Source organism: Dendronephthya gigantea, unplaced genomic scaffold, assembly GCF_004324835.1.
Source record: "Dendronephthya gigantea isolate DGI-Jeju-01 unplaced genomic scaffold, DenGig_1.0 000013F, whole genome shotgun sequence".
NCBI lineage: Eukaryota > Metazoa > Cnidaria > Anthozoa > Malacalcyonacea > Nephtheidae > Dendronephthya > Dendronephthya gigantea.
This window is the reverse complement of record NW_021163023.1, coordinates 2,690,132-2,715,821: the sequence shown is the minus strand read 5'-3', so window position 1 is coordinate 2,715,821 and position 25,690 is coordinate 2,690,132. Positions and strand designations below refer to the sequence as shown.

At 38.4% G+C, this 25,690-nt stretch overlaps 3 protein-coding genes across 5 annotated transcripts; 2 read left to right on the top strand and 1 right to left on the bottom strand.

Annotated features, from left to right (window-relative positions):
• Positions 1-97: 97 nt before the first annotated feature.
• On the top strand, positions 98-1,034 carry LOC114519216 (LYR motif containing protein 1-like; the record flags this gene model as incomplete). Its single annotated transcript, XM_028539307.1, has 4 exons — positions 98-244; positions 333-393; positions 697-728; positions 832-1,034. Coding segments are annotated over 4 exons (345 nt in total), but the record flags the coding sequence as incomplete, so codon positions are not given.
• Positions 743-25,651, top strand: LOC114519212 (receptor-type guanylate cyclase Gyc76C-like). 3 transcript variants are annotated; one of them, XM_028539300.1, is made up of 26 exons: positions 743-831; positions 3,987-4,087; positions 11,804-11,886; positions 16,059-16,468; positions 16,809-17,160; positions 17,972-18,321; positions 18,554-18,698; positions 19,012-19,122; positions 19,432-19,593; positions 19,826-19,904; positions 20,054-20,165; positions 20,355-20,411; positions 20,720-20,818; positions 20,894-20,968; positions 21,196-21,300; positions 21,392-21,463; positions 21,661-21,832; positions 22,026-22,175; positions 22,366-22,549; positions 22,855-22,995; positions 23,252-23,375; positions 23,502-23,570; positions 23,807-23,981; positions 24,208-24,306; positions 24,570-24,664; positions 24,948-25,651. In XM_028539300.1, exons 4-26 carry the CDS (start codon positions 16,097-16,099, stop codon positions 25,131-25,133), a joined length of 3,486 nt encoding a protein of 1,161 aa, XP_028395101.1. In that variant the 5' UTR covers positions 743-831; positions 3,987-4,087; positions 11,804-11,886; positions 16,059-16,096; the 3' UTR covers positions 25,134-25,651. The 3 variants fall into 3 exon arrangements, with proteins under 3 accessions (XP_028395101.1, XP_028395102.1, XP_028395103.1); XM_028539301.1 differs by lacking the exon at positions 743-831 and having other exon boundaries at positions 3,938-4,087; XM_028539302.1 differs by lacking the exons at positions 743-831; positions 3,987-4,087 and adding an exon at positions 7,674-7,751.
• LOC114519214 (probable cytokinin riboside 5'-monophosphate phosphoribohydrolase LOG4) lies at positions 1,063-2,592 on the bottom strand. The gene is made up of 6 exons (XM_028539306.1): positions 2,405-2,592; positions 1,990-2,127; positions 1,819-1,901; positions 1,528-1,595; positions 1,382-1,457; positions 1,063-1,216 (listed from the first exon to the last, which is right to left on the bottom strand). Exons 1-6 carry the CDS (start codon positions 2,505-2,507, stop codon positions 1,073-1,075), a joined length of 612 nt encoding a protein of 203 aa, XP_028395107.1. The 5' UTR covers positions 2,508-2,592; the 3' UTR covers positions 1,063-1,072.
• Positions 25,652-25,690: the final 39 nt, after the last annotated feature.

Sequence of the window (25,690 nt, the reverse complement as noted above, 5' to 3'; positions counted from 1 at the left end):
TCCCGGGAACGCCCGAATTAGCAGGCTAATTTACCCGGAAATTGGGCTAAACTTTAAATTTGACATTTGGAGAAGAAGCTCAATTCTACTCAAATGAGAAAAAACTGAAGTTTTAGCCGTTTACCGTCGTATTTTACGCGTTGCGAGAAGCTGGAAGGCTAGCTCTGGTCTCCTGAAAGATACCTTGGAGGAAAGGAGTTACATTGTATCAGAATGCAGAGATTTATTTAGGAAAAATTCAAAGGTTTGTAGCTGGTACCATTCAAAATGAATTGCTTCGTTTTTTACTAGTCGAAAACTAAATTTAATTCTTTAAAATAATTTTATTTTAGGTAACAAGTGATGAGGAAATTGGAAGATGCTTGGAAGAAGCAAAATCTAGACTTGAGCTAGGTAGGCAATAGGTTGCAACAGGTGACCTGTTTTCTGCAAAACGTTTTCAACTTGAGTATTGCAGTGATTGTATTATTCACTGCCATTTATTTCTTTATTAAGTGAACTTTAGGCCTGGTTCATGCTAGCACCTAAAAACAGAGGTGCATTGTCTTTTTTTCCAATAGAAATTTGCACAGACAAGTGTGAACCAAACTTTGTGCATTTGACTGTGACTTGCATTGCCCCATTCATCCTTTAATACCCTTATTATCAACAGTACGTTTAACTGAATATAATGCACCAATCAATCTCTGGTTTCAGCAATGCATTATGGGAATCCATATCCAAGGCCGGTAAGCAAGCTCCACCCTAGCTGTCAACGGCATGGCACTACAATATCATCTTGGTTGAAAATGTACCAGCTAGCTAACATGTGCTATTTTGCACAATCTTCAGGTAAATCTTCCTCCAAAGGCCATAGCTTTGCAAGGGAAAACAAAGATGAAATCCCAGGAAAGGGCAAAAAAACAAGCCAAACCTGTTTACCTCAATTCATATTAAACAGTTTTTGCATAATATATATTTATTTACAACCGTAATAGTAATATCCATAATTATACAAATGTTTAAATCTTGGTAGGTACACGATTCTCCCTAGTGACTAAAGAGGTTTATGATTTTCCACAGTAGACGTTTATTAGGTTTCTGTAGGCTTGTTTTCAGCAGCTGATAATATCAGTCTACATTCCAAAGCATCTAGCAATTTTTCACTGTTATCAGACACTTCAAAAAGATGTTCATCTTCAGGACTTAGAAACCCATCTTTTAAAGCATTCTTGTACTAAAAACGAACAATTCAGAATTCATTGTTGAACATGCAATAAAGCTTTGACATTTTGAGCAACTTTATTGCAGTGCATCAAATTTAGTACAGGATAGGTAATTTTTACACTAAAATACAGAAGAAGAAACGTGCTCTTTGTTCCAGTGCAAAATATTCACATACCCAATCTAATATGCCACCAAAATAGTTGTGGGTATTTATAATTCCAATAGGTTTATTATGGAGTCTTAATCTTGCCCTAAAATAATAATAGTAATTCAAATTAGCATCTACAGTTGCATTAGTGTTGAAGGATAGTTGTAACATACCAACATATCATTTCAACAATCTCCTCCAATGTGCCTATCCCGCCAGGCAAAGCTATGAATGCGTCCGCCTAGAATTTATGCAATGAAAAATAATTGACTCAGAGCAAATATCCAGCTTAAGTATTATATATACCTTCAATAGTACTAAGTACTCAGTACAATTCAAAGTGAAAAATAATGACCTAGATAGATACTTAACTAATTTAGTATTACTTTGCATGTAGTTTAGACAGTTGTTGGTACTAAATGGGTTAGCCAAACCATACTAAACTGCAATTCGCTAAATTTCACCTTTTCGCAAAACATTTGTTTTCTTGTGTGCATATCGTCAACAGTTACAGTGTGACCAATAAGATTCCGCTCAGGATCCCTGTCTGTAATCAAAGTAGGTAGTACATACTTTCAGGTAAAGTGCTATATATAGTCAGAAATCAGAATCTATTGGCAAGTGTTTGTGGTAACCTAAAAAAAATTGAGGGATAATTCCTTCAACGTTTCCACCACCCTCGTGGACGGTCTTAGCAATAACCCCCATGAGTCCATGCGAGCCTCCACCATAAACCAAGGAGATATTACGCTTTAAGAACGACTTCCCAAGTTCTGTAATTAGAACATAAAACCATATCACCATCCCTGTTGAATGCCTTTTCAATCTTAGATTCAACCCCTTGGGGTGGGGGCACTGGAAGGGGTAGAAGGGACACTTACTCCCAACCTCCCATTTTGTATTTATTGCTCGTATCCCAAACTAAATACTATCTGTAATACAAGGCCCCTTCATTGAGTAGTTACCACGCACCCCCCTGATAACCTGGAAAACCGTGCAAGGCGGGGAGGTGGAAGGGGGGGGGAGAACATAAATAAAGCAGCGTTCTACCTTGTGCTGCCTTAGCAAAATCATCATTATTTCCCAAACTGGAACCACAATAAACAACGACAGTACGTAATCTTGGTTCTCCAGGTGCAGAACTCATATTCATTAAAAAAAACTAAGTATATTCGTCCTCTACAAAACGGACTTACAATAGAAATTACTATTACCGGCACTTGATTTATAAAATGGAAATGCGTAACATACAAGTAGTATGCTACTTCATGTATGCAAAATGAAAGATCTTGTATAGGTCACTGACACTGTCCAGTTGGGATTAATGGATCAGGATTAGGTGTGTCAGAAAAGTAAACTCAATAACTCCCACCCAACACCCACGCCCGCTCCTGACCGAGAGGCGAGAGGCACCCCGCGAGCTCTCTATCATTTTTTGCATATTTTTAAACCCATGTTTCATGTAATTGCCTTTATGTACATTTTTTGCGTTTTTCGTGTTTGCTTTTTGTGGTTGCATGTTTATTTGTTCCCAAGTGCTCAACAACGCATGTAAATGGCTAAAAAAACCGCAATTTATTGTAGAACGTATCAACATAATGCAATACTCACACGAAAACCTCGATTTTGTTATTCCTACGTTTGGAAAGTGCAACGAAGCACTACTGGAAACGCTCCAAGGAATCACTATGCGCGAAGTGCAGATCTTCATAGAATAGAAACATAGCGAATTTATCCGTCAGTTCAATTGCCATCAATGTCAAACCTATTTTGAACACTTCAAATGCTTCAGGTTTGAAATTGCTTGATTTGCTTCAAGAAAATAGCTAGAAATAACGACATAGTTGAAAAGTATAATTGCATTATTCATGGATGCCAGAAACTGATGCGATTCTTTGTTCCATATATCCGTTGTTTAAATGATCTTTTGCTAAAAATAAGTCTAGAACTTTCCGGCGAGGATTTACACTGTCGCCAGTTTCGGAAGCAGCTATCTCCTGCATGTGTGTGACGTGACATGCATAATGAATGCTTAAAAAGGTTGACCCAAAAAAACAAACATCTCGAATAGCTGTTTTTGTGGTTCTGGAGAGACTGTGAAATGTTTAGTGGTTCCTTCGAGTTTTATTGCAAGCTTTGATTGACTAAGGTTGCTAGTACATACTGCATAGTTCCGACTACCTCGATTGGTAAAATCTCGAGTAAAATGATCTGGTTATAGTGGCAAGCAATGTATCAGAACACAGTTCTAACCACACGTTGCAAAACGTCTTCAAAGCTGAAATAATGCACTTAATTAGTTCATGACAGACCACAGCGCGGTGATGCGGTGGTACCCCTTGGTTTTGTACAGGAATTTAACGACTCTACTCGTATCATGATATCATTTACATTATCCTCGACTCCCCGCAATCGTTCTAACTAATTTTCCCATGTGGCGTGACTGGCCTATCTTGGACACCATAACCACAACAAGTCACTCGAAATTTAATAATTTAAAATGCCCTTACGTAAATCCGGTCACGATCCGCATGCCTGCGTCTCTCCTACATGTCAAATCGTCAGTTCTCGTCCGTATGCCGTGTAACTCTGTAATCAAAGTTCACGACTGTCAAAATCTCCTCCCTTTTAGAGCGCATCTGTTGAATCCAGAAACGCACGATAAAGGAAGACAAGATTTCAAGAATAGTAACCTTCTGGAAATGTGCGAAGGGTCTGTCTTCATCTGATCGGGTATGTGTTGAATTGTAAAGTTCTTATACAATCATTTGAAATGTCACCTTGAGTATGTCAGCGTATAGAAATGTTTTGTTATGGATTGACTTAAACGATTAGCAGAGTAAGGCCTGTTTAAGGGCTCTTGTAAAAACCTGTTGGTTAATATTTTAAATGTGAATAAGTCGCAGCGTAGTTTAAGATGTACGCAGGCTACAGAAAGATCGGACTTAAAAGTACAAGACGTACTAGAATTTGACCATTCAGTCATTCCGGATCCTTCGTATGTTTCGCGGTTATATTATTTTGAGGATTAACGTTTGTGTGTATTGTATAAATGTCCTTATTTACGAGTATATATATACTCACAACGTCACTATACGCTTGTTTTTCCTGCGAGCGGTAAAAATCATTGTTTACAAGGTAGGAAATGTTTCTTTTGTTATGAACAAGTCAACATGTATTAATATACCATCCTGCAAGATTGATAGCTCTTCATAACCATACAGTTACAATCGTGTTTTCGGATATTTTCTTATGAACATACAGACATACACTTTTTAAGCTAAAACCAGCACGTTTATACACCGTGCGTTGAATATAGACCGCAAAATTTACCCAGCGAGATATTCTTCCCATTTCAATCTCAATATTTGAGAAGATTATGGGAAGACAATATCACCGATATTGATGATCATATTGCAATGTATCGATTACAATACAATTCCATCATCAGGCAATAAACAAATTTGTACAGTATCAAGAATATCATCCCGCCATTCTTGATCGAAAATTTTGAAACATCGAGTCAGATGCTCACATCGTCGGTGTCCGTGCGTCCGCGTCCTCAAATGCGCTCCTCACTTAATCTTGTGTTTAAAGGACCGCCTGTCGTTTCACTGTAAGAAACGTGACGTCTGATAAATGGGTTAACAACAGATTGGAGTTTTTTTTTCTCGTTTTTATGTAGAACTGAATAGCTCCTAAATTAACTTCAACCTTCATGCATATTTAACGCTAAATAGTGTCTATTAACTCCCGATCTCAATCTGCAGTCTATGAAGACAGAAAGCGTGTGAAAGCATTGCAAATTTATGTGTCAACGGAGATTACAGTTTCTAAAAAGTAGATGTTGGTTTGGCTATCGATATTATATACTGTTTCCATTATATTTGGCAAAGTGCGTGACGCACCTTTATCGTCAATTACTGAAATTTATTTTCTTTGTCATGGCTGTTTAATAATTGCCCTGTCTAAATTATAGCGATGTTTTGTCGCGGCTAAAAGGTAGAACGTGCATGACTGAAAAGTGTTACTTAGTAAGAATGCATGGAATCTTCACTTAGGACTGTTCTGAATAAACCGTCAAAAATTTGCATAAGCTGTCGGGAAATAAAAGGATTTTATTTAGTGTTTAATATTTAATGAGTGTTGATACGACACTTATATAGCCTTCGTTTAGCATGACTTACACATTTTCCAAAGAAATGAACTTTTGCTGCATGTCATTGATGTTAGAAATAAGTGGATCAACCTTTCGTATGTGTAATATCGTGCAGGTAACATAAAAATTACTCTTCAACACACTTGGTCGCGTTGGAGAGCTTTCCTTTATTATGAACTCCTTAAGGATTTCAGCGCACGAATTTGGTGATCAGGTCTTCATTTGCCTTCGGGGGATCCTAAACACATTTTCGCATTAATTAAGGCAGCATATAGCTTATTATCTTTTAACCGAATTTGGAGATAAATTGTGCCTCAATATAGCAAGACGGCGAATCGATGTTTTTAAGCTTTTCCTAATGTAATTTTACCTTCTCAAAAGCGGCAATTTGCAAAGTGCTTTTGGCTTGCAGTCACTCAGGTGCCAAGAGGGGTTATCACGAGTGCTGATTATAAATAGTATGAAAGTAGGGAAAAAATAGAAGAAAATTCAACAGGCTGTTAAATACTTAATGCTCAAAGGCATACTCAACTGTTATCGGCTAACAATTGCTGTGAGTCAAGTCGTACTGATGCATGAAGGTGTATGTATTGTCAAAGAGAATCAAAGAGTGAAAATTTCGTCCATTCACTGACATTTAAATGGGGCTAAAAAACTGTCCTTCGGTGTTCAGAGTTTCCCGTAGTTTGCTTCCTATACGCCACTGATACTATATTATAGCGAAGATTAAGACAGAGGAAAATTTTGAATAGAGATGACCGCAAAAAAAAACATCTCAAACATCTCCAGACAGGAAGTCACAGTTCAGAGGCCGTTTTCACGAAATATGCATGTCCGCGTTCAGAATCGATGATTCATCTGTTTGTTATCGTAAACATTGGTTCAACTCAGATTAGTCACACCACTTTAGTTTCAGCTTAATTTATCGTCAAGATCGAATCAGCTAGAACAAGTTTTTTCAAGCCATGGCACTTTTTTACAGTCTTCTCACGGCCTTATATGCCTCATGATAACCTCGAATCAAAAAAGCCTTTGGTAAACATGGTTTCATCGCTCAAGGAACGCCGATCAAAAAGGTCTTTGGTAAACATGGAACTTTGCCCTCGTCCGTCATGACATGCATGGGGTGATATTTCCGTTACGATCTCTCTCATGAAGAGAGGGGTTGGGGGGGTGGACCCTATAAACGTAACACGCTTGCTCGGCACCCTTGAGCGATGTACACATTAGGTTCAGTTCGTTTGCATGGTGAGAATCATTACAACGACAAATGCTTGTGTTTTGATATTTTCGTGACATTTAAAAGAAAGACGGACGTATTAATGCTTTAGTTTATGCAGGTGGAACAATGTTTTATTTACAGTCTGGCAAAACGTTCACCATAAAAAAAAAAAAAAGCCAGTTCACTATGGAGCTAAACAAAATATTGTGCGACTTAAAATATATATTTTTAACACATGGACGTGTGTTTTCAATACCTGTCGTAATGCAAAGCTAACTCGTAATAAACAGATTGAAATAAGATAATTTTTGAATTACAACGAGTCGTGTGAATTGTTTGTTTTTGACAGCCGTTCTTGTGTACATAAATACACGTTATATTGTAAACACCTGAACGCCGATGTCTTTGTAAATTCATGACTTGCCTCAGTTTTCCGGCACGACGGCACTTTCGCATTCAAAAGGGGCGAGGAAACGCCGGAAATCTGTCGTCTTTATGCGAAAAATATAACCTAAAACATGCTGCTATACTTTGATGTAGCTATTTATTTGAAGATTACGATTCAAAACCCATCTTCATTTATGACAAATATATTAATACATTCATCGCTTCAAATCATCCTAGTTAGATAAATATTTGGATACATGCCATCGTGAAGGGCTGAATTTCTATTGGCAACAAACCTATACTTTTGGCTGAATTTCAATTCTTTACCCCCGCGCATGTTATTATTCGAAATCGCCTCATGATCTAGGAAATTGGCTTGTTCATATTACAATTATAGCGAACTCCAATAGTTCCAGTCCATGATTAAGGCATCACAGAGTCCAGTTCATCTAATCAACACTTTATACAATATGCATGCTAATCCCCTCCCCAATCCCTCCCCCCCATTTATCACACTGCATGTACATAAACGCGCGTTACATACGGCGATACGTTGAATGACGCAGGCTTACCCATCACTTCGTGTTACAAGAAAATGGTGACTACATAAGTTCTGTCAGAGCCCTGAGGTATCTATATTCTAGTACTTGTTGATAATATAGTAGTGTTGTATGCCTTGTTGATAAAATAGTGTTGTATATATACGAGGGTTTGAATATCTTGACGATTGCACTCAAAATGTCGTTGTAATGCTGTGTATTCATGTACTAAGATATTCGGCGTTCGATGTTTATACGAGCATAAAATGGTGCAGGAAAAGTTTCAACATGTTGAAAGTGCTACCAATGAGCCTATTTTGCCAATCTAATGTCAGTCTACCGATAAAATATATATATACACAAGCTTGAAGGAAGTTGACTTTAGTTGAATAACAGTTTTACCACAGTTCAAAATATGGTCTTCTACTCTTCGTTTGTAAATGAGACGGGCACTATACAGCTGAGACATCTACGCTCAGCCCCGTAGTGCATTAATATATTGATGTGTATATACGAAACTGGGGTTATATAATATATATATATATAGGTGTAATCAATGTGTGATTGTATGTCAAGGAATACTTCTCAACTGCGTTTTGGTAAAGACACACTGACTGGTTGTATGTGACCCCACGATTGCATGTAGTTGTCCAAAATAGCTCCAGATCTATATAGAATACGTTTCGGTTGATCAATGAAGACGATTTTACTCCTTAGAACTTCATCTAAGATCTACATTTTCTGTTGTCCTATATGAAACCCTTAGGAGCGAAAAAGTGAAGCGAAAATTTTGCCAAACAATACTTTAATTTTCTATTTCTCTTCGGAAAATTATGTTTACTCTGGTTTCCATGCATTCGGGTATTTAACGTCGGTTATATATGCATGAGTGTAGAACGTTCCGGGTGTTTTTCTGCGCTGCATGGCGCCACGTGTTTTTTAAACTAGACGTTCCAATCCGCACGCAGAGGTTGAAATCTATTATAAATGATATTTTGGTTCTTTAGCGTTCTTTTGCTTGTGTTCTATTGACTATAAAGAGGTTTAGAAAGGCTTAAAAGCTTCACGTGCATGTACGTGCAGTTAAAAACGCCCCAGTTTATGGTAATCGGCGCAAAGTGAAACCGTAAAAAATAGCGCGCGTTGTTTTTGAGAGATTTCAACATCAAAAACAAAAGCTATATATTTACAAGCCTTTGCACTCCATCTAGGAGAGAATAATCAATGGCGTCTTCATGCATCGCATGTTCCACCTCGTGCGATTTATTGTTGGAGCAGACATGAAATCCCTCAATCCGCCTCAAATTGGAAAAAAAGTATTTGTTAAACCGAATGAGCATTTTTTTGAAATTCCATTTGTTATCAACTCTAAGTGCACAGCACACTGTCTATATTTCCGAGACTACTGTACATATATTTTGATGGTAAGCGAAGTTTGGCATCTACCAAACAACATTCTTTGTACATCCTAAAGCTCTTTGTGTTAAGTTCTGATAACACCGGTTATATTCAAGCTAATATTGAATATATCTTGTGTATTGGCACTAGCCTGCTATGTGACCGTTTAATTATATACCGAGTTAGCATCTTCGTTAAAAAAAAATGCTCGTGCTAAACTGATGCATTCATGCGTCAATGAATAATTTAAGCTGACGGCGTGCTCCACTTAAATCTATAATTTGCTGGCAATTAAGATATCTTGAAAACTTCTATACCTTTCTAGTTGTTCGTGGAAAATTTCCTATACGCGTGATAATTAGGCATTATGTTTATAATTTGCCTAAATTTCATAGCATACCTGTTTTTGATAGGCAAGTTCAAGCAAAAAAGGTTATATAAAGCGAAGACTAGAGATATACCCTATAGTTTAAAGTTTGGAACATTTATAATTGTTATTCGATTTCATCAATTGGACAGGATATGCGTTATACCCTAGCTTTCTTAGAATCGAAATATTTTGTCCCAGACGCGGTGTGATTAATTCTAAAAAAAATGACAACAGAAAGATACCCAAAGCTCCTCCTTGTGGAAGATTTATGGCGGTTTAATTGCTTAGAGACTTGCGTTTTTTTCCCACGTCATGTCCAAATCCATTTATTATGAGGCAAATCTTTATGTATATGCCAACTATGTGTTAGAAATTGGCAAAGAACACGAATTTCCCTCTTTATAATAACCTTCAAGACACTCGTATGTTTTTACATTTTTTATGAAAGAGGAATGGAAAGATATTGAAAGGTTTTTTATATAACATTCATCGTATCGTGTCTTCATTGATCTATTTTTAACCAAAGCATGAACTAAAAATATCCGAATATTTTGAAAATAGAAATACCAGAACGAAAGAGTTTGAAACCATTCAGGGATAGTTGTTCTCGATTCATGTTTGGGAATCCGCTAGGGTCTGTTTCTCACGATTGAGAAGAAAACTAGACGAAAGATTTAGTTCGATCGAAAAATTCCCTGCTTGGGAACGGCCTAAAAACATTTAGAGGTATTTCCATCGGTTAATCATGGTAGAACAGAAGGTCTTTAATGCCTCTAACGTCAATGCATATATGGTGTTGTTGTTTACTTTTGCGTTAGTGATCAGCTTTCGTCCTGTTGTACTTACTTTGGATTGAAGTGGGGATTAAACCTTTGCCCTGATGGAGAGGTATCGCGTAAAGCTGAAATCAGGGATATTAAATGGGGCGTGCTTGGTAATAAAGGTAATAAAGATTACGTATGTCATCACCGCAGTAAAGTTAGTCGTGATTGGAATGGAACGCGGAACAGAGATTGTGGATTTGGCGGGGTAAAGGAAAAAAAAGAACCGCTAAATTGCGGTGTTTAAGTCAACAAAATGTTTTTAAAACAGACAAATCTCGCTCGGCTGATTCACGTAAGGCAGTAGTGTTTCTATAAACAGTTTTTAATGATACGCTAAAGCATTTTACTAAACGACATCCACTTCGAGTTAATCCGATTAGAAACTCGTTAATGAGTTTCAGAAAAACGAGACTCTCGCACTCGATACGTGTTGAATGTTGATATCTGATGTCTGACCTTCAAACTACGCCCAGTGTGACTTGATAAATTTCTAAAGCTGATCTGCTGATGTTCACATCGTCGTATCTCGTCGTGATTCGTTGAAACTCGTCGTAGCTCGTCGTCGTGATACGAATTGATGAGGACTCTTCTGACATAGAATTGTAAGATATGAAAAGCAACTTTGAAACTGCAAGTTCTTCTCGAACTTTTCTATAGTTCACTACTATCTATGAATTATAAGTTAATCGTATATATGATGTCATTTTGACGTTATATAAACGTCATACACTGGAGAGCTTACCTCAGCAAGTTCTGCTCTTCGGAGGATAGTTTTTTGCCTGCCTTTAATTTGTACGGGTTCTCAAAGTGCCGAAATCTTGGCTACACCGTGACCGTGTTGTGCGTGTTGTGCGTGTGGTGCGTGTTGTGCGTGTGGTGCACTCCTCAGGGGCTGAGGCCCTGTCCTAAACTTGACCGTCACAGGAAGAATATATCACAATTTCATTTCGTGAAAAATTAAACGAAAATATTAGCTTTTTCACTTCCAGACAATATACCATGCATAATTTAAACAAGCTCATGCAGCAATAGTCAAACTGAATGGTCTATAGCTTGGGACATTGTTACCAGTTGGCCTACTTATAAGTGATACTAATTTCATTAAATAATCGTAAGGGACTATAAGGGTTCGTATATTGATACTGTGTATCTCAACAGTTTGTTAAGTGCCTATAGTGCCTACTCTAAATTGCGTGTGTTTCACTTGAGCAAACTTCAATAAATATTATACACGATGTGTTTTACATACTTAAGAGACATGGATTCAGTGCTATACTGGCCGCGATTTTGAGAAACAATATCCGCATTCTTAACGAAAGTTGTCAGTTTCATTTCAATAACTTTCTGCTCGTTAAGAAACTATTTCAAATCAATCAGGATATCGTTTTTTCAGGGCAGTTGGCACCCCTTGATCATGCACTAATCCGCCAAAGCGATCAACAAATGACAACAATTTATTAAAAAAAATATTTAGGCTAACGACAGGTGGAAATGTGCAAGGGCAAAAGCGAGAACAACAAATATCTAAATATTCTTATTTTTTTATTTAGGTACGTGGCGTCGTTATTTTATTCCGCGTTCCATACGACCGTTGATATCGGGGAATCAGTTCAAATTGCCTTGGATAATAAAGGTAGGGTTTGAGATTTTGTTTGTCTTTGTTTATGGGAGGTATATCTTCGTCCAGTTGTCTTGAATAGCTTTTTCATTTGGACTGCAAACGTCAGCAGAACGAATTCTATGGCGTAGAAGTTGATCTGAATTCATTGACAAACTAGAATTAGGGTCTTTTTCTCCTGAAGTACCTATTTCCATTTTCGATAAACTCTGGCGAACTGTATTAAAATGCTTTACCAGCGGACGATTGTTGATTTCAGCTGCAAACATTGTCAGCAGAAAGAATTTCCTGGCATAAAATCTTGATCTAGATTGGTTGACAAGCTACAATTAACAATATCCTTTCTCCCGTAGTACCTATTCCACTTCGATAATACTTTACCAGCAGACAATTTAATGAAATATAAGACGAAACCAATTGCGAATAACATCATTTTGCAAACTCAGTATTGCATGGACAAAATATCACCAGAATTCTTCGTCTTGTATCTTTTAATAACTAAAATTCAACTTAGATTCAACCTTTAACGAATATCATTGCATGGCGCTTGTTCTGACAAACGACTAGGAAATGAAAGATTTTGAGGGGGAGAAAGAAAAACGCGTTCTTTCGGCTTTAGGGTGAAACGCGATGCTAAAAGTGTTCTAAAAGTGTTATAAAAATTCTTTAACAGGCGTCTTAATGCTGAAGTGCGCGCTGTAATTCTGGCATAAAATACTTTAGAACCTTCTTGAACGTGTTTCATGCAAATGCGGAATATAAACAGGATATAAGTCTTCGCAGATTATGCTAAATTTCAGGAAACCTGTTCGTGGTTTAACTTTAAGCTCAATAACACACCCATATCACGTGAAATCGTGTTACACTATATATAAAATACGTCTTATAGCTATTGGGAAATCCAGGCCTCTTTGAACAAGTTCGTTTAAAGATTTTGTAGGCTTACCACTTGTTCTGACTCAGACACGTTTGGCCAGTCTTTGGGCTCTTCATCAAAATATACCTTCATCATTATACTCCAATTCTGAATGTAACCTGATGCTAAACTTGAACACGAGAAAGCCTGTGTTAAAAGATTGTTATTGATTGGTGTTTCGCAGATTAATAGTTCAAACTTTATATAGTATTGTTTGATTGTTCGATCTAAACGTAATTTGATAAGCTCTTCACTTGAAGATTTCTTTTACGTAAATCCTTTCACCTCTGACCTGTTTCAATGTTTCATATACATCACGCTGGTCATAGCTTGTGGTCTTTACGTGTTGATTGTATTAGAGAATAGTGAAGACTCGCTATTGGTTAAGCTAATAGCTCGCTTAGACTAGTCTCGCCTGGACCGTCGCTTATAACACAATTTCTGTGCCAGAGGCAATGTTTTCGTTACGAACTCCCAAATCCTAGCGTCAAAAAAATCGTCCGAAGCTCTGAGGACACAATAAAGGTAAGATTTTTCTCTTCCTCATAATTTCTCCTTGTCATAACTTTTAATATAATAATGAAAAACAAACAGCTCTCACTAAACGTTTTTGGTATTTTACATAGCAAATGCCAAAGGCTGCTTCATTCATAGACTTCATACTTTCACCAGGTTCTCAAAACGCTGATATATTAAAATATGTCTGTTCATGCACCGATCCCATTCCGAGCAATTGTCACCTCTAAGAGGATTTATGCTAGAATTTGTAATCGTATACCAATGATTTGGCTAAATAATACTCTTAAATAATGATTATATGTTTGCAGAGCTGTTTATGAACGCATCAAAACATGGTCGTTTGTGTTTATTCCCCTAGCTAATTCTATCAATCGAAATTATGATTTTGCATTAGAAATCGCGTGCGTCACTCCTGGTATACATTTCAAGTATTTAATGGGATACCCTTCAACACTAGACTAAGAATAGTTTACATAACAATACTGTCTACGCAAGCACCACGCGTTTCTTGTGTGATTTTGTTTCTCTGTGTCTACAACAGTGATGTGTAATTGGTGCCATTACTATATGCATACAAATTTCATCAACAAAAATTTCGATTTGCACAACGAAACCTTTAAAACAGAACTATAAATAGGCTGGTCATTTGCATATTTTATATATAGCTAATTGTTTTATGCGTTGAGAGTTTGTACAAAGATATGGGTCTTGTGGATTAAACGATTTGAAAGTGTTATTTGTTTTGCCAAGATATCAGACAGTCCTATTTTAGTTCAGCTTTATATATATTTAGTAAAGATTAGTGCAATCCATTTCTGCGAACTCTGGCTAGAAAGTCATTTAAGCTCTTTCCCCACGCGATGAAACTGAGGAAAATTTTTGGCGAAATTCCACCTTGTAAAAAGATTCTCACCCTATTGTGTTTTGAAAACAAAAACTGCGGGTGATCTAACTCAACTTTTCCCAAATGCATCTATGTTGATTTTTAGTTAGATATAAACGCCAGGGACTATCGCGCATGGCTATTGTGTTTTTCGGATGAGTGGAAAGAGGCTTACAACGTATCACGCTGTAGAGACATCAGGAGCAGACGAGAACGTCTTAACGGCCTCTTCAAAATGCTAGACAGCACTTGTACTTGTTCAGGCACATTTCAAAAAACAATCAACTAGGTTGATATTTTTTCAACCAATGCGTCAATTCGTTACACCGGATTGTGGCAAATGCGTCTGGAAAAAAGGTGATGATTCAAATTGATGAAATGTTTTATCCTCGTTGACGTCGATTGATATCATTGCCTGCACATGGTTTGAAAGAGCTTGTTTGCTAATCAAGGTGACGGTGTCCTTCATGCGAGCGATATTACTTAGTTGTCATGCTCTGGTGTGCTTTTAAGTTTGTGTGCATTACGTTCACAGCAAGTCGCGTGTTTATGATATTGAATCACAACGTCACTTCCCCCTGAAAATGTCACCCACGATGATGACATCCCCCAAACCTTACGTGTTGTTTGAATGAACTTCGTATCATTATGAGAGTCGATAAACCATCTTTGGCTTTCAATCTTGCAGCTGGTTTTTACTTTAGGTAAGAAGGTATAGTTTAGCTAGTCCTGTGTTTGGATGAGTTGGGTGAGTTGCTTCAGCTAGTTTACTACCAGATCATGGAAGAAGCCAGTTCTCATGGTGGTCAAATTTTGCTGAAAGCTTAATAAGGTCCATTTAATCATTTGCTTGCATTTGCTTGCAATTTACCGCATCAGTGTCTGGGACTGATAAGGATTGAATTGTAATATTTAAAACCAGCATGCAATCTACTCTGCATGGGATTACCTCTGATATTGGCTTCAAAATAAACTTATAGGAAGCGTTTCAAACCTACTGTGGAATCATTTGAATTGCAAGTCCTCAATTTCCTCGTGTGTAAATCACATTTCACGTAACGAAACTTAAAAAAAAAGCATTAAGCACTTATTAGTGTTGGGCCGATTGGATTCGTCCGATATATGTCGAGATATAAATTAAAATAGATTCACGATGGATTTCCGAATCGTATTGTAATATTGTCGTGTCTATTTTAACGTTGGTAAACACGTCTTTGCAAACTCCACAACGTCAAAATTATTCGTATATGGATCGATGTACTGATTGTCACGGATATAACCTCTGATAAAAACGCGCTGGATAAAGTAGATTTAAAATACCGTGTACCTCCTATCTTTAACTCATTTGGAGTGTTTTCGTTCGTTCTTGAGGAGTTTGTGGTCAGAAATTTCTGCCGTTGAAGGAGTAGTGAATAAAAGGAAACTTCCATCTCTTTCTCTGTTTTTAAATCGTGGTGTTATATCTTGCCTCTGAAGATTGTAAGTTTGCATGTCGTGTCTTTGGTTGGGTTTTTGTTATGTTTCTAGCGCTATAAGGATCCCATGTTTTACGTTTCTGATATGTACAATAAACACTAAAGAGGGAGGGGATATCACGCTATAAACGAGTACTGATATTAACGCAAGCTTATATTTGGGGTGCTTGTAGTATTTTGCTACTGTTTTGAAACTGAAATGTATCGTGATGTCTTTGTGAGAATGAAGGCAATATGATGAGGGGAATGATTTGAGCGAGAACTCCACGGAAAGCAGTTTTTGACTGCGCTATTAATCATTCGCCTTAAATGTGATGCCCTGTAAACTTTGCCTCTATATGATGCGAATTACTTGTGCAAAACTTTAGTAACGATATTTTCCCTTCACTTTTAGATTAGTTTCTATTTTTGCAAACATCGCTCCAACGAAAGATGAAAATCGAAATTGTTTTAATCCTGATCGCTGTTTTAATACTGCACCACTCCTCAGCCTACCACATTGGGTTTTTCGTTCCTATAGCACCTCCATATAGCCTACAAGCAAATGATGGCAAGAGTTACGCGCATGCGCTAACTATTGCAGTCGATGACGTCAACAACAATTCCACGATCCTTCCTAGTCACAATTTGAGCTACAGTTGGACGAATAGTTGGAAAAGTGACGCAGTCTTGCAATCCATGTACAGCAAGTATATATCACCTTGCAACACAAGCACACCTGTAGATGTATTCATTGGACCAGCTTTTGATTGTTCAGCTCCAGCTAAAGTTGCTGAATCCTTCAACATACCAATGATATCTTATGTGAGTTTCTTACGTTTAGTTATGTATTGGATCCACAGGAGGAGGAAACCTAAACTAAACTAACTTTATTTGTATTAGATAGCTCTATCAGTTCTAAACTGTTCTTCCTAGAGGTCCAATAAGAATCATCTCTTATTTAACCAGTGTTACTACAGGAGGAAACCTAAACTAAACTTACTTTATTTATACTGCATGGATAGCTCTATCAGTTCTAAACTGTTCTTCCTAGAGGTCCAGTAAGGATCATCTCTTATTGATCCAGCGTTACTACAGGAGGAAACCTACTCCTTAAACTTGATCTGAAATCTACATGGTTTTAATTTCTATCTTTATGATTTAGTATTGCCGAGACAGCGATCATCCAAAAAGTAAATACCCTCTGTTCATCAACACCTATCAAAACACGAATGCCCAGGCTGCGTCGGCCTTGTTTACACTCCTGGAATATCAGAAATGGAAAAGGATTGCTATTATCCTTGAGGAGGATGGTGAATTCTGGAAAGAATTTGAGACCAAAGTTCACAAACGAACCGCTCTTCGTGTTGTGAAAACGGTCGTGGTACCGAAGGCACAAAAATTCAACACATTCGGAGTAAATTACGGGGAGTTTAAGCCCGACGTTCAAAGAAATCGATCAATAGCGAAAGTACGGGAAGTATTGAGTGACTTAGCAAACAAGGAACGGGTGAAAAGTACGATAATTTCTATTTTATTTTTGTAGTTGTTGTTGTTGTTGTTGTTGATGTTGTTGTTGTGATTGTTGTTGGGATTGTTGTTGTGATTGTTGTTGTGATTGTTGTTGTTTCTGTTGTTGTGATTGTTGTTGTTTCTGTTGTTGTGATTGTTGTTGTTTCTGTTGTTGTGATTGTTGTTGTTTCTGTTGTTGTGATTGTTGTTGTTTCTGTTGTTATGATTGTTGTTGTGATTGTTGTTGTGAATGTTGTTGTTTCTGTTGTTGTGATTGTTGTTGTTTCTGTTGTTGTGATTGTTGTTGTTTCTGTTGTTGTGATTGTTGTTGTTTCTGTTGTTGTGATTGTTGTTGTTTCTGTTGTTATGATTGTTGTTGTGATTGTTGTTGTGAATGTTGTTGTTTCTGTTGTTGTGATTGTTGTTGTTTCTGTTGTTGTGATTGTTGTTGTTTCTGTTGTTGTGATTGTTGTTGTTTCTGTTGTTGTGATTGTTGTTGTTTCTGTTGTTGTGATTGTTGTTGTTTCTGTTGTTGTGATTGTTGTTGTTTCTGTTGTTGTGATTGTTGTTGTTTCTGTTGTTGTGATTGTTGTTGTTTCTGTTGTTGTGATTGTTGTTTCTGTTGTTGTGATTGTTGTTGTTTCTGTTGTTGTGATTGTTGTTGTTTCTGTTGTTGTGATTGTTGTTGTTTCTGTTGTTGTGATTGTTGTTGTTTTTGTTGTTGTGATTGTTGTTGTTTCTGTTGTTGTGATTGTTGTTGTGATTGTTGTTGTTTCTGTTGTTGTTGTTAAAACCTTGTGTTCATTTATTTCGTAGTCTTTGTTCTTCTCACCTCGTTTGATGTACTAATCGAGATTATGGCCGAAGCACACGACTTGGGATTAACAAAGATAAAGAAGCCGCATCGTGTCTTTATTGGTTTTCAACTGGACGCCAAAGTACGCAGAACAAACTACGTACGACAAAGTGAAATGTTCTTCAGCACTCAACCGACCAATTCACTTGATCTCATGTATCGGTCGAAGAGAGGATCCAGATCACTGCTCATCATTTCTGCCGCACAGCCGGTTAACAATGATCGTTATGAGAAGTTTAGAAAAGAGTTGGTCAGACGAACTGAATATGTTGAGCCTTTTAAATTTGAACTAGAGTATGACTTGGTAACGGTGAGTGTAATGAAGACAGTAAAATACCTTCTATATAGCATACCATCGATATTACGCGTCTTTTATGGCTATTTTCAAGCCAAATGTGCAAAAAAAACCTAGTTTAGGTCTTTCAAATGAATGCAGATTCGATGCAATTCCTCCGAGTAAATTTTGCTTGACATTGTACACAACATTCAGTAGAATCCTGCTCGTCTTTGATATGTTTTGTTTTGTGAATTCTTTGCCGCAGAAACAAACAGAAATTAGCGAAACAGCCAATGCGTTGTACGATGCTGTGTATCAATATGGCTTGGTCTTGCATCGTTTGCACGAAAGAAATATCAACATCACTGCGCAAAGAGTTGTCGAGGAATTCAGAAGCCATTCATATTTAGGTAAGTCTTGAGATCAACTACTATATACTCTCCGGAGTCACGATAGACCTATCATAAAACGCCCCACTTCAGGAAATTTTGTACAAGGCTTTGAATTATGTTCGTCAATTGTGTCCTTGCATCAAGTTCAGGAACTAGTTCAGGTTTCAGGTCTAAATTCAAGTTTACAGTCCGTAATAATTTGTTGGTAAAAAGCAAGTGAGCAAGTGTGTATCTCAAGCAAGTGTGTATCAACAAACTCTGAAGCAGGGTAGGCTATTGTCCGAAGTTTTTGAGAGGTTTTTCATTGTATTATTATAAATTGTGACCCTAGGAATTAGCGGTTATGAGTCGATATTTACCAACGCAACTGGAATTCTGAAAGTTCATCTAAGCCTGTTGCATATGACCACGGATACCACTTGGGCAAACGTTAAGGATGATTGTAAGTTAGATTACAAACTGTTAAACTTTGTGGTTGAAAGGAACGAATATAGCTGAACGAAGTTGTCCCCGTCCATGGAAATAGGATTGAACAATGTTGCTACAACTTATTGAGGCTTTACATGCGTTGCAACATGTTAAAAATCGTGATCTTACGAATACAACACAGCATTTTCTTCTCCTGTTTTCATGTGTTTTGGGACAACCTGGGCTAGACAGCCAGGGAGGGTGGAAATTATTTCAGCTCCCAGGATTACCTGCGGTTGACAAAGCGTCAGACGATAACGATGGTTCTGCGTTGTATTTATAGCGAATATAAAGACGATAGGTAGTTTCACCACAAACCTGAATTCGTCGATGAAACTTACAATCCCTAAGAAAAGCATCGCATGGCCTTGGGGAAAACAATGGCCCACTGATATGAGGACCTGTGAAGATGATAATTATGACTGCAAAGAAGAGGAGGTCAATGGTAGGTACACCTTCTCCTTGGGTTGAGATGGGCGTGTCTTATATACAATTTTAGAGGTACACTTCTTAATAACAACTGTACGCTTTCAACTGTGCTTTTCCCTAAGTTACTTCTGTTTGGTAGTTCTTCAATTTCATGTCTAGGGCTTCATTCGACATATACAACCTTTATACAAAGCGCTCCTAGTTCCCAAAATGACTGCGTGAACATATATATTTCCTTTTTTTTTTAGTGGCTCAGTCAATTGTTCCAACGCTGGTCGCTGTTTTGTTTTTCATCATCTTTCTTGTCCTGGGCGGATTCTTTCTCAGGTAGCTTATTCACGGAATCTATTATTCGAGATTATTTTCCACAGCTAACGTTGTATAGCAAGGGTTGAATGTACTTTGAATGATTGACGTGGAGCTTTTCAGAAAGGATTTCGTCTTGATATTTATCAGTTTCTATGCTCTGCTTTTAGGCAGTGGAAACGCGAAAGAATCCTCAAACGCTCTGTGTGGCAAATTGATATAAATGAGATCATTTTTGATAGAAAGATTTCAACCGATTCAAAGGCTTCAAATGACAGCGGGGTAGGTCCTCTGGCTTGATGCAAAACAAGTTTATATCCTGGTAGATTGCCTGGCAATGCCCTCCCTTTCTCTCCTATGCTCTCCGCGGCTGTAATCTGGTCATAACGCCATATAGTACAGTCTCCATCCAACCTCCTACAACATTAACAAACCTTGCTCATAAAACATTGTTATTTGTACTTAATTTAGATCCGTCTGACTGACTTACAGGACTATGAGGCTTACTCATTACTCGAGGATACTAAGGTTAGGATATTTGTACACTTCAAAAACTCACTGTCACATATTGTCAGCTTATATCAATCTGTAAAAACGTCCCAAATATTTTGGTCATCACTGTATGTGCTTTACTGAGCAGATTACAGGTATAAGAATATGGGGGAAACCTTCACCTAAACTACACCCTCCTATTACCCCACCTCCCCATTCATTACCCCTTCCTCCGTTCTATTTGGTAGCCTTTTATCGAGTCAGCTTTCTTCCCAAATAACCCATAAACTATCCCCCAATGAGGAAGCCCCTGTCTAAGCTAGAGTTCTCCATTCCATTTCTAGGATTTCTTTCCCAACAACAATGCGATCATGGAGGAGGGAACAGATGTGATGCTGATGAAATCTTTTTCAGCCGTCAAGAGCATGTCTGGGAGTTACAAGGTGGGACGAATTTTGCAGTTGAGATGTATTCCATAAAATATAAACAAGGTATTAAAGTGTCTTTTTCGTCTTTAGGGAGATCGAGTATTTGTGAAAGTCCTGCCAAAGATTGTGGATATTTCGAAGCCAATGGAACGAGAGTTACGCATGGTAAGTGTTCTTGGTAATCTATCCTTTCTCTGTGTACCTATGGGTCCCTTTTACGATCCACTAGTGACCTTCTGTGTTCTCTGAGATTTCATTAATCTATCCTTACTCTGTCTCCTAGCTCCCTTCTACGATCCACTTGTGTCCTTCTCTGTACTCTGATATCCCATCAGGTACCCCCATTTTCTTCGCGCATGTCGTTTTAATATACGGGATGATATTATTTTTAGTTACGACACATTCATCATGAAAACCTCAATCCTTTCATTGGTTTGGGTTGTGAGAACAGCTACCTCTGGGTCGTCATGCAACTTGGTTCAAAAGGAACTTTAGAGGTACGAAAGTCGTATCACGAGCAACGCTATCACAATGCCTCGGGCTAGTCTGCTTTTGAATTCATTGTAACCACAGATTCATTGTGTTTAGGAAGTCCTCGCTAATCCTGACATCACATTGGATCATCGCTTCGTCCTGTCTCTAGTCTATGATATTGCCAAGGTCAGTGTTTGACGGAGAAACACACAAATGCTACCAAAGAATCCACAGTCTGATTTCCCGTAATCTTAATTCCCCGTAATCATGATTTCCTGTAATCCTGATTTCCAGTAATCTTGATTTCCTGTAATCCTGATTTTCTCTAATCTTGATTTCCAGTAATCCTGATTTCCTGTAATCTTGATTTCCAATTCTCTTAGGGAATGACATTCCTTCATAACAGCGACATTAAATCCCACGGGAACTTGAAGTCCAGTAACTGTGTGGTTGACAATCGATGGGTTTTGAAGATAACTGACTACGGTATACCTGATGTCAGGTCAAGACAGGCTAGATACATGGGTCCAGATAACGAAGATAAAAAGTTTAGAGGTGAGTGGTTCTGTATGGTTTGTGATGTTGGTATTGCAACCACTCTTAATGGTGTCACTGACAAACCCAGTAGAACTAACCATGTCAGACCATGGTCATTCCTTGGCGGTGTTGTTTAAACTTCCTATAGAAGCACTCCCCTCGATGACAGGAATCGCTCAACCGGGCAACAATTCGTTTCTTTTTATTCCAGACTTACTCTGGAAGGCACCAGAACTTTTGAGAGAAGCAGACCCACCAATAAATGGAACACGAAAAGGCGACGTTTACAGCTTTTCTATAATTTTGGAAGAATTTCATACGATGAAATCACCCTATTCAAACAGCGAAATTCCCGCAAGAGGTGCGTATACGACTGACTGAGCCTATCACTTCACAATAAGTTCTTTATCAATACTGCCGCCCTGTGTGAAGCCGTGTACGAGTATAGAGCATTCTACGAAATCATTTCAACCCTTGTGACTGTACAATGGAAGTGTTTCGTCCAGGATGACCGCTGTAGTTGATGATAACCCTGGTTATATTCTTTTTAGATATCGTGGATCGTGTCGTCGATGGGGAATATCCACCGTATCGACCTGTCGTTATCCATTCTATCGAGAACGCTGAACGTTTGCTGGCTTTAATGAAAGAGTGTTGGCGAGAAGTTCCTGAGAAGAGACCATCGTTTCAAGAAATCAAATATGATGTCGAGAGTGCCATGACACGATCGGGATTGTAAGTTTAGGAATAGGAATTGTCTTTCAGAGCTAGCCACTCCTCCCCCTCCTCTCTCCCTCACCTCCCCCCCTCCTCTCCCCCTCCTCCCTCACCTCCTCTCCCCCTCCTCTCTCTCTCCTATCTCTCTCTCCTATCTCTCTCTCCCCCTCCTCTCTCCCTTCTCTCTCCCTCTCCTCTCCCCCTTCTCTCTCTCCTCCTCCTCTCTCCTCTCTCCCTCCTCTTTCTCCTCCCCCCCTCTCTTTTTTAATCGTGTTCACAAGATTTTCCATTGACCAACCTCACGAAAATGATCTTCTCTTCAGGAAAACTGACATCTGTGATAACATGATAAGTTTGCTGGAGAATTATTCCAATGAACTTGAGCACGTTGTCTCCCAGAGAACGAGAGAACTTCGAGATGAAAAACATAAAACCGACGCTTTATTGGACAGAATGTTACCAAGGTAACAGCCAGGACTAGAGAATGATTTATTGGGGTGTGGGGGAAGCGTATCTACCCCCCCCCTGATTGTGGGAAGAGGGGACTTTCAGATTAAGCTCTTTGCATTTGCCAAACCTTTGCATTTGTTAAGTCCCAACGATATGACTTTCAAAATATTTGGGTTTTTGGGATCCCACCATGTTAGAAGAAGCTGATTCTATCATCAGGGTAACTAGGCTGAAGATTGAAATGTTTCTGATCTTGCTTTCTATGTATAGATCTGTGGCGGAGCAACTAAAACGCGGGGAGACCGTTCAAGCAGAGAGCTTTTCAAGTGTAACGATATATTTCAGTGATATCATTCAGTTTACTGCATTATGTGCGGACAGCACCCCGATGGAGGTAGGTTTACCTTGTCTGGCTTGTCAGTCATAGATCGTAAGCTGTTGAGAACTACGATTGTTTAATGTTTGCCTGAAGATCTCATTGTAATGTAAACGTTTATTCCTGGTCATTTATTGTGTGTAGGTTGTGGATATGCTCAATGATCTGTATTTGTTATTTGATGATATCATTATGGACTACAGCGTTTACAAAGTAAGTCTTAGGCAACGTCTTGCTGAACATTCCCGCTTCTTTGTGAAAGAAATCATGGCTTCATTGAGAACCTATCACTTGATAGACCCCGTCCTTTTTCCCAATATTCTGAACCATTGTGGCTGTTTAAGTAAAGACAAACTGGAGGCATTCTCACATACAACTAAGATGAGATTATATTTTGACAAAACATCACATCATGTTCCAATTGCAATTTTCATTTTATTTCCGACCAGGTTGAAACAATTGGTGATGCGTACATGGTTGTTTCTGGTTTGCCAACGAGAAATGGCAAGCTTCATGCCTCAGAGATATCGTGCATGGCTCTCGAGATCCTTGAGAATGTCAAAAAGTTTAAAGTTGGACACAAACCTGAACATGAACTACAAATAAGAATTGGTATACATACGGGTACGTGATGATAATTAACTCTAATCCTAAATCCTAAATCCTAAATCCTAAATCCTAAATCCTAAATCCTAAATCCTAAATCCTAATCCTAAATCCTAAATCCTAATCCTAAGTCCTAATTCTAACCTAATCTGAAGGATTAAATTCGTGTATTCGTGTAATCTAATCCCAAATTGTGCAGGTAATAGATCTTTGAAACTCATTGTGTTCTTCGATATCGCCCCAGGTCCCGTGGTTGCTGGTGTGGTTGGGATGACAATGCCAAGGTATTGTCTGTTCGGAGACACGGTTAACACTGCCTCGAGAATGGAGTCAAATGGAAAAGGTATTTTAACAAAAAAGTGTTTATCTCCAGGCATTACTTGCAATGGACTCCACACTAGCCTATTACAAGAAGGGAGTTGATTCTTCTACTGTACTGTATTCTTCTTGAACTATACTCACAAAAACCTGTGTGTTTATCTTGTGAGTTGCGATCGAATAGGATGTAGGATTCATTTTTTATGCTCTGCAAGTATCACACACACTCACACACGTTAAGGAAGAGAGCGAGAGAACACGTTATATTCACGGTATTTCACTTTTTAGGGCTGCAAATTCACGTGAGTGAGTCGACTGCAGAGGTCTTGGATGAACTAGGCGGCTTTCATCTTAAACAACGTCCTGAAGAGGTCTACCTTAAGGTAAGATAAGTTTATCATAGGGTCGGGTGGGGCTAAAGCAAGCGCGCGAAAATGAAACCGCGTGTGTAGTTTGGGACTCGGACCTAGGGGGGTGACGTCACAGGTCAAGGCATTGAGCCTAATTAATGCAGAACAGGGAGATCAGTTAGATCCAGAAATTCACAGAAGATGCTTTGAGGACGAGCGTTCAATTCAAGATGTAGCCAGTCAGGAAGCCAGCGACGAGACAGTTGAACGCTCTGTATTCCCGGATGCAATTCTCACTAATTTCCATCCCTCTCAGGGTAAAGGCAACTGTACGACATACTGGCTTCTCGGTGCCTCGCCCGATGTTCCACGCTGTCCTCGGAAACTCAGTAAGAAGGCAATGAAACCTCTTTTCCAAAGTTCCGACACAAGGAAATATTCGCAACCGTTTCGTACCCGAAAAAAGACGCAGATATCATTCCCCCGCGCTTCAGTTGCCTGATGACGTCAGCCGTTCATGTTCTCTCTATCACGTGACGCCATCACCTGTATGACGTCATCGTACTACGAGCTATACACGCTTGAAATGTGCTTTCGACAGCTGTATACTTCATGCAAGGAGAAATATATATAAGCATTCTTCCAGTATCATTTGCTATATGACGTTATCACCCAACACGTCAAGTTGCCTAGCAACAACTTTCAAAGAAAGGTCAGCAATCGTGTAGAAATATCATACTCGGTTTTCGTATTATCACGTGGACCTCTGACGATAATCACGTGGCTATTTATCCAGGTCTGTCGCCTGAAATGGCTGGTTTGGCATCCTGAAATAAGGACATTTGTCAGAAGAAAACTCACTCAAAGAGCATATTATCGCTTTAAGAAACGATATGCTCAAGAGACAGAACATTGTGGGATAATTTTTGCTAATTTAAGATTAAATGGTTGTAAATTTGTAATTAATTTTTTTGCGATTGAGTATTTCAATATAACGCTGCACAACTAATTTGGATGAATAGTTTGTCTAAAGCTTGCTATCCATTTTGATGTATACAA

Excerpts from the sequence above, each read along its gene's own strand:
- LOC114519212 (XM_028539300.1), top strand. The coding sequence starts at position 16,097 with ATGAAAATCGAAATTGTTTTAATCCTGATCGCTGTTTTAATACTGCAC. Across the intron at positions 20,819-20,893 it reads GCATGTCTGGGAGTTACAAG|GGAGATCGAGTATTTGTGAA; the intron begins GTGGGACGAATT and ends TTTCGTCTTTAG. Across the intron at positions 21,301-21,391 it reads GTTCAAAAGGAACTTTAGAG|GAAGTCCTCGCTAATCCTGA; the intron begins GTACGAAAGTCG and ends CATTGTGTTTAG.
- LOC114519214 (XM_028539306.1), bottom strand. The coding sequence starts at position 2,507 with ATGAATATGAGTTCTGCACCTGGAGAACCAAGATTACGTACTGTCGTT. Across the intron at positions 1,458-1,527 it reads ATTGTTGAAATGATATGTTG|GGCAAGATTAAGACTCCATA; the intron begins GTATGTTACAAC and ends TTATTATTTTAG. Across the intron at positions 1,217-1,381 it reads TTGGTGGCATATTAGATTGG|TACAAGAATGCTTTAAAAGA; the intron begins GTATGTGAATAT and ends GTTCGTTTTTAG.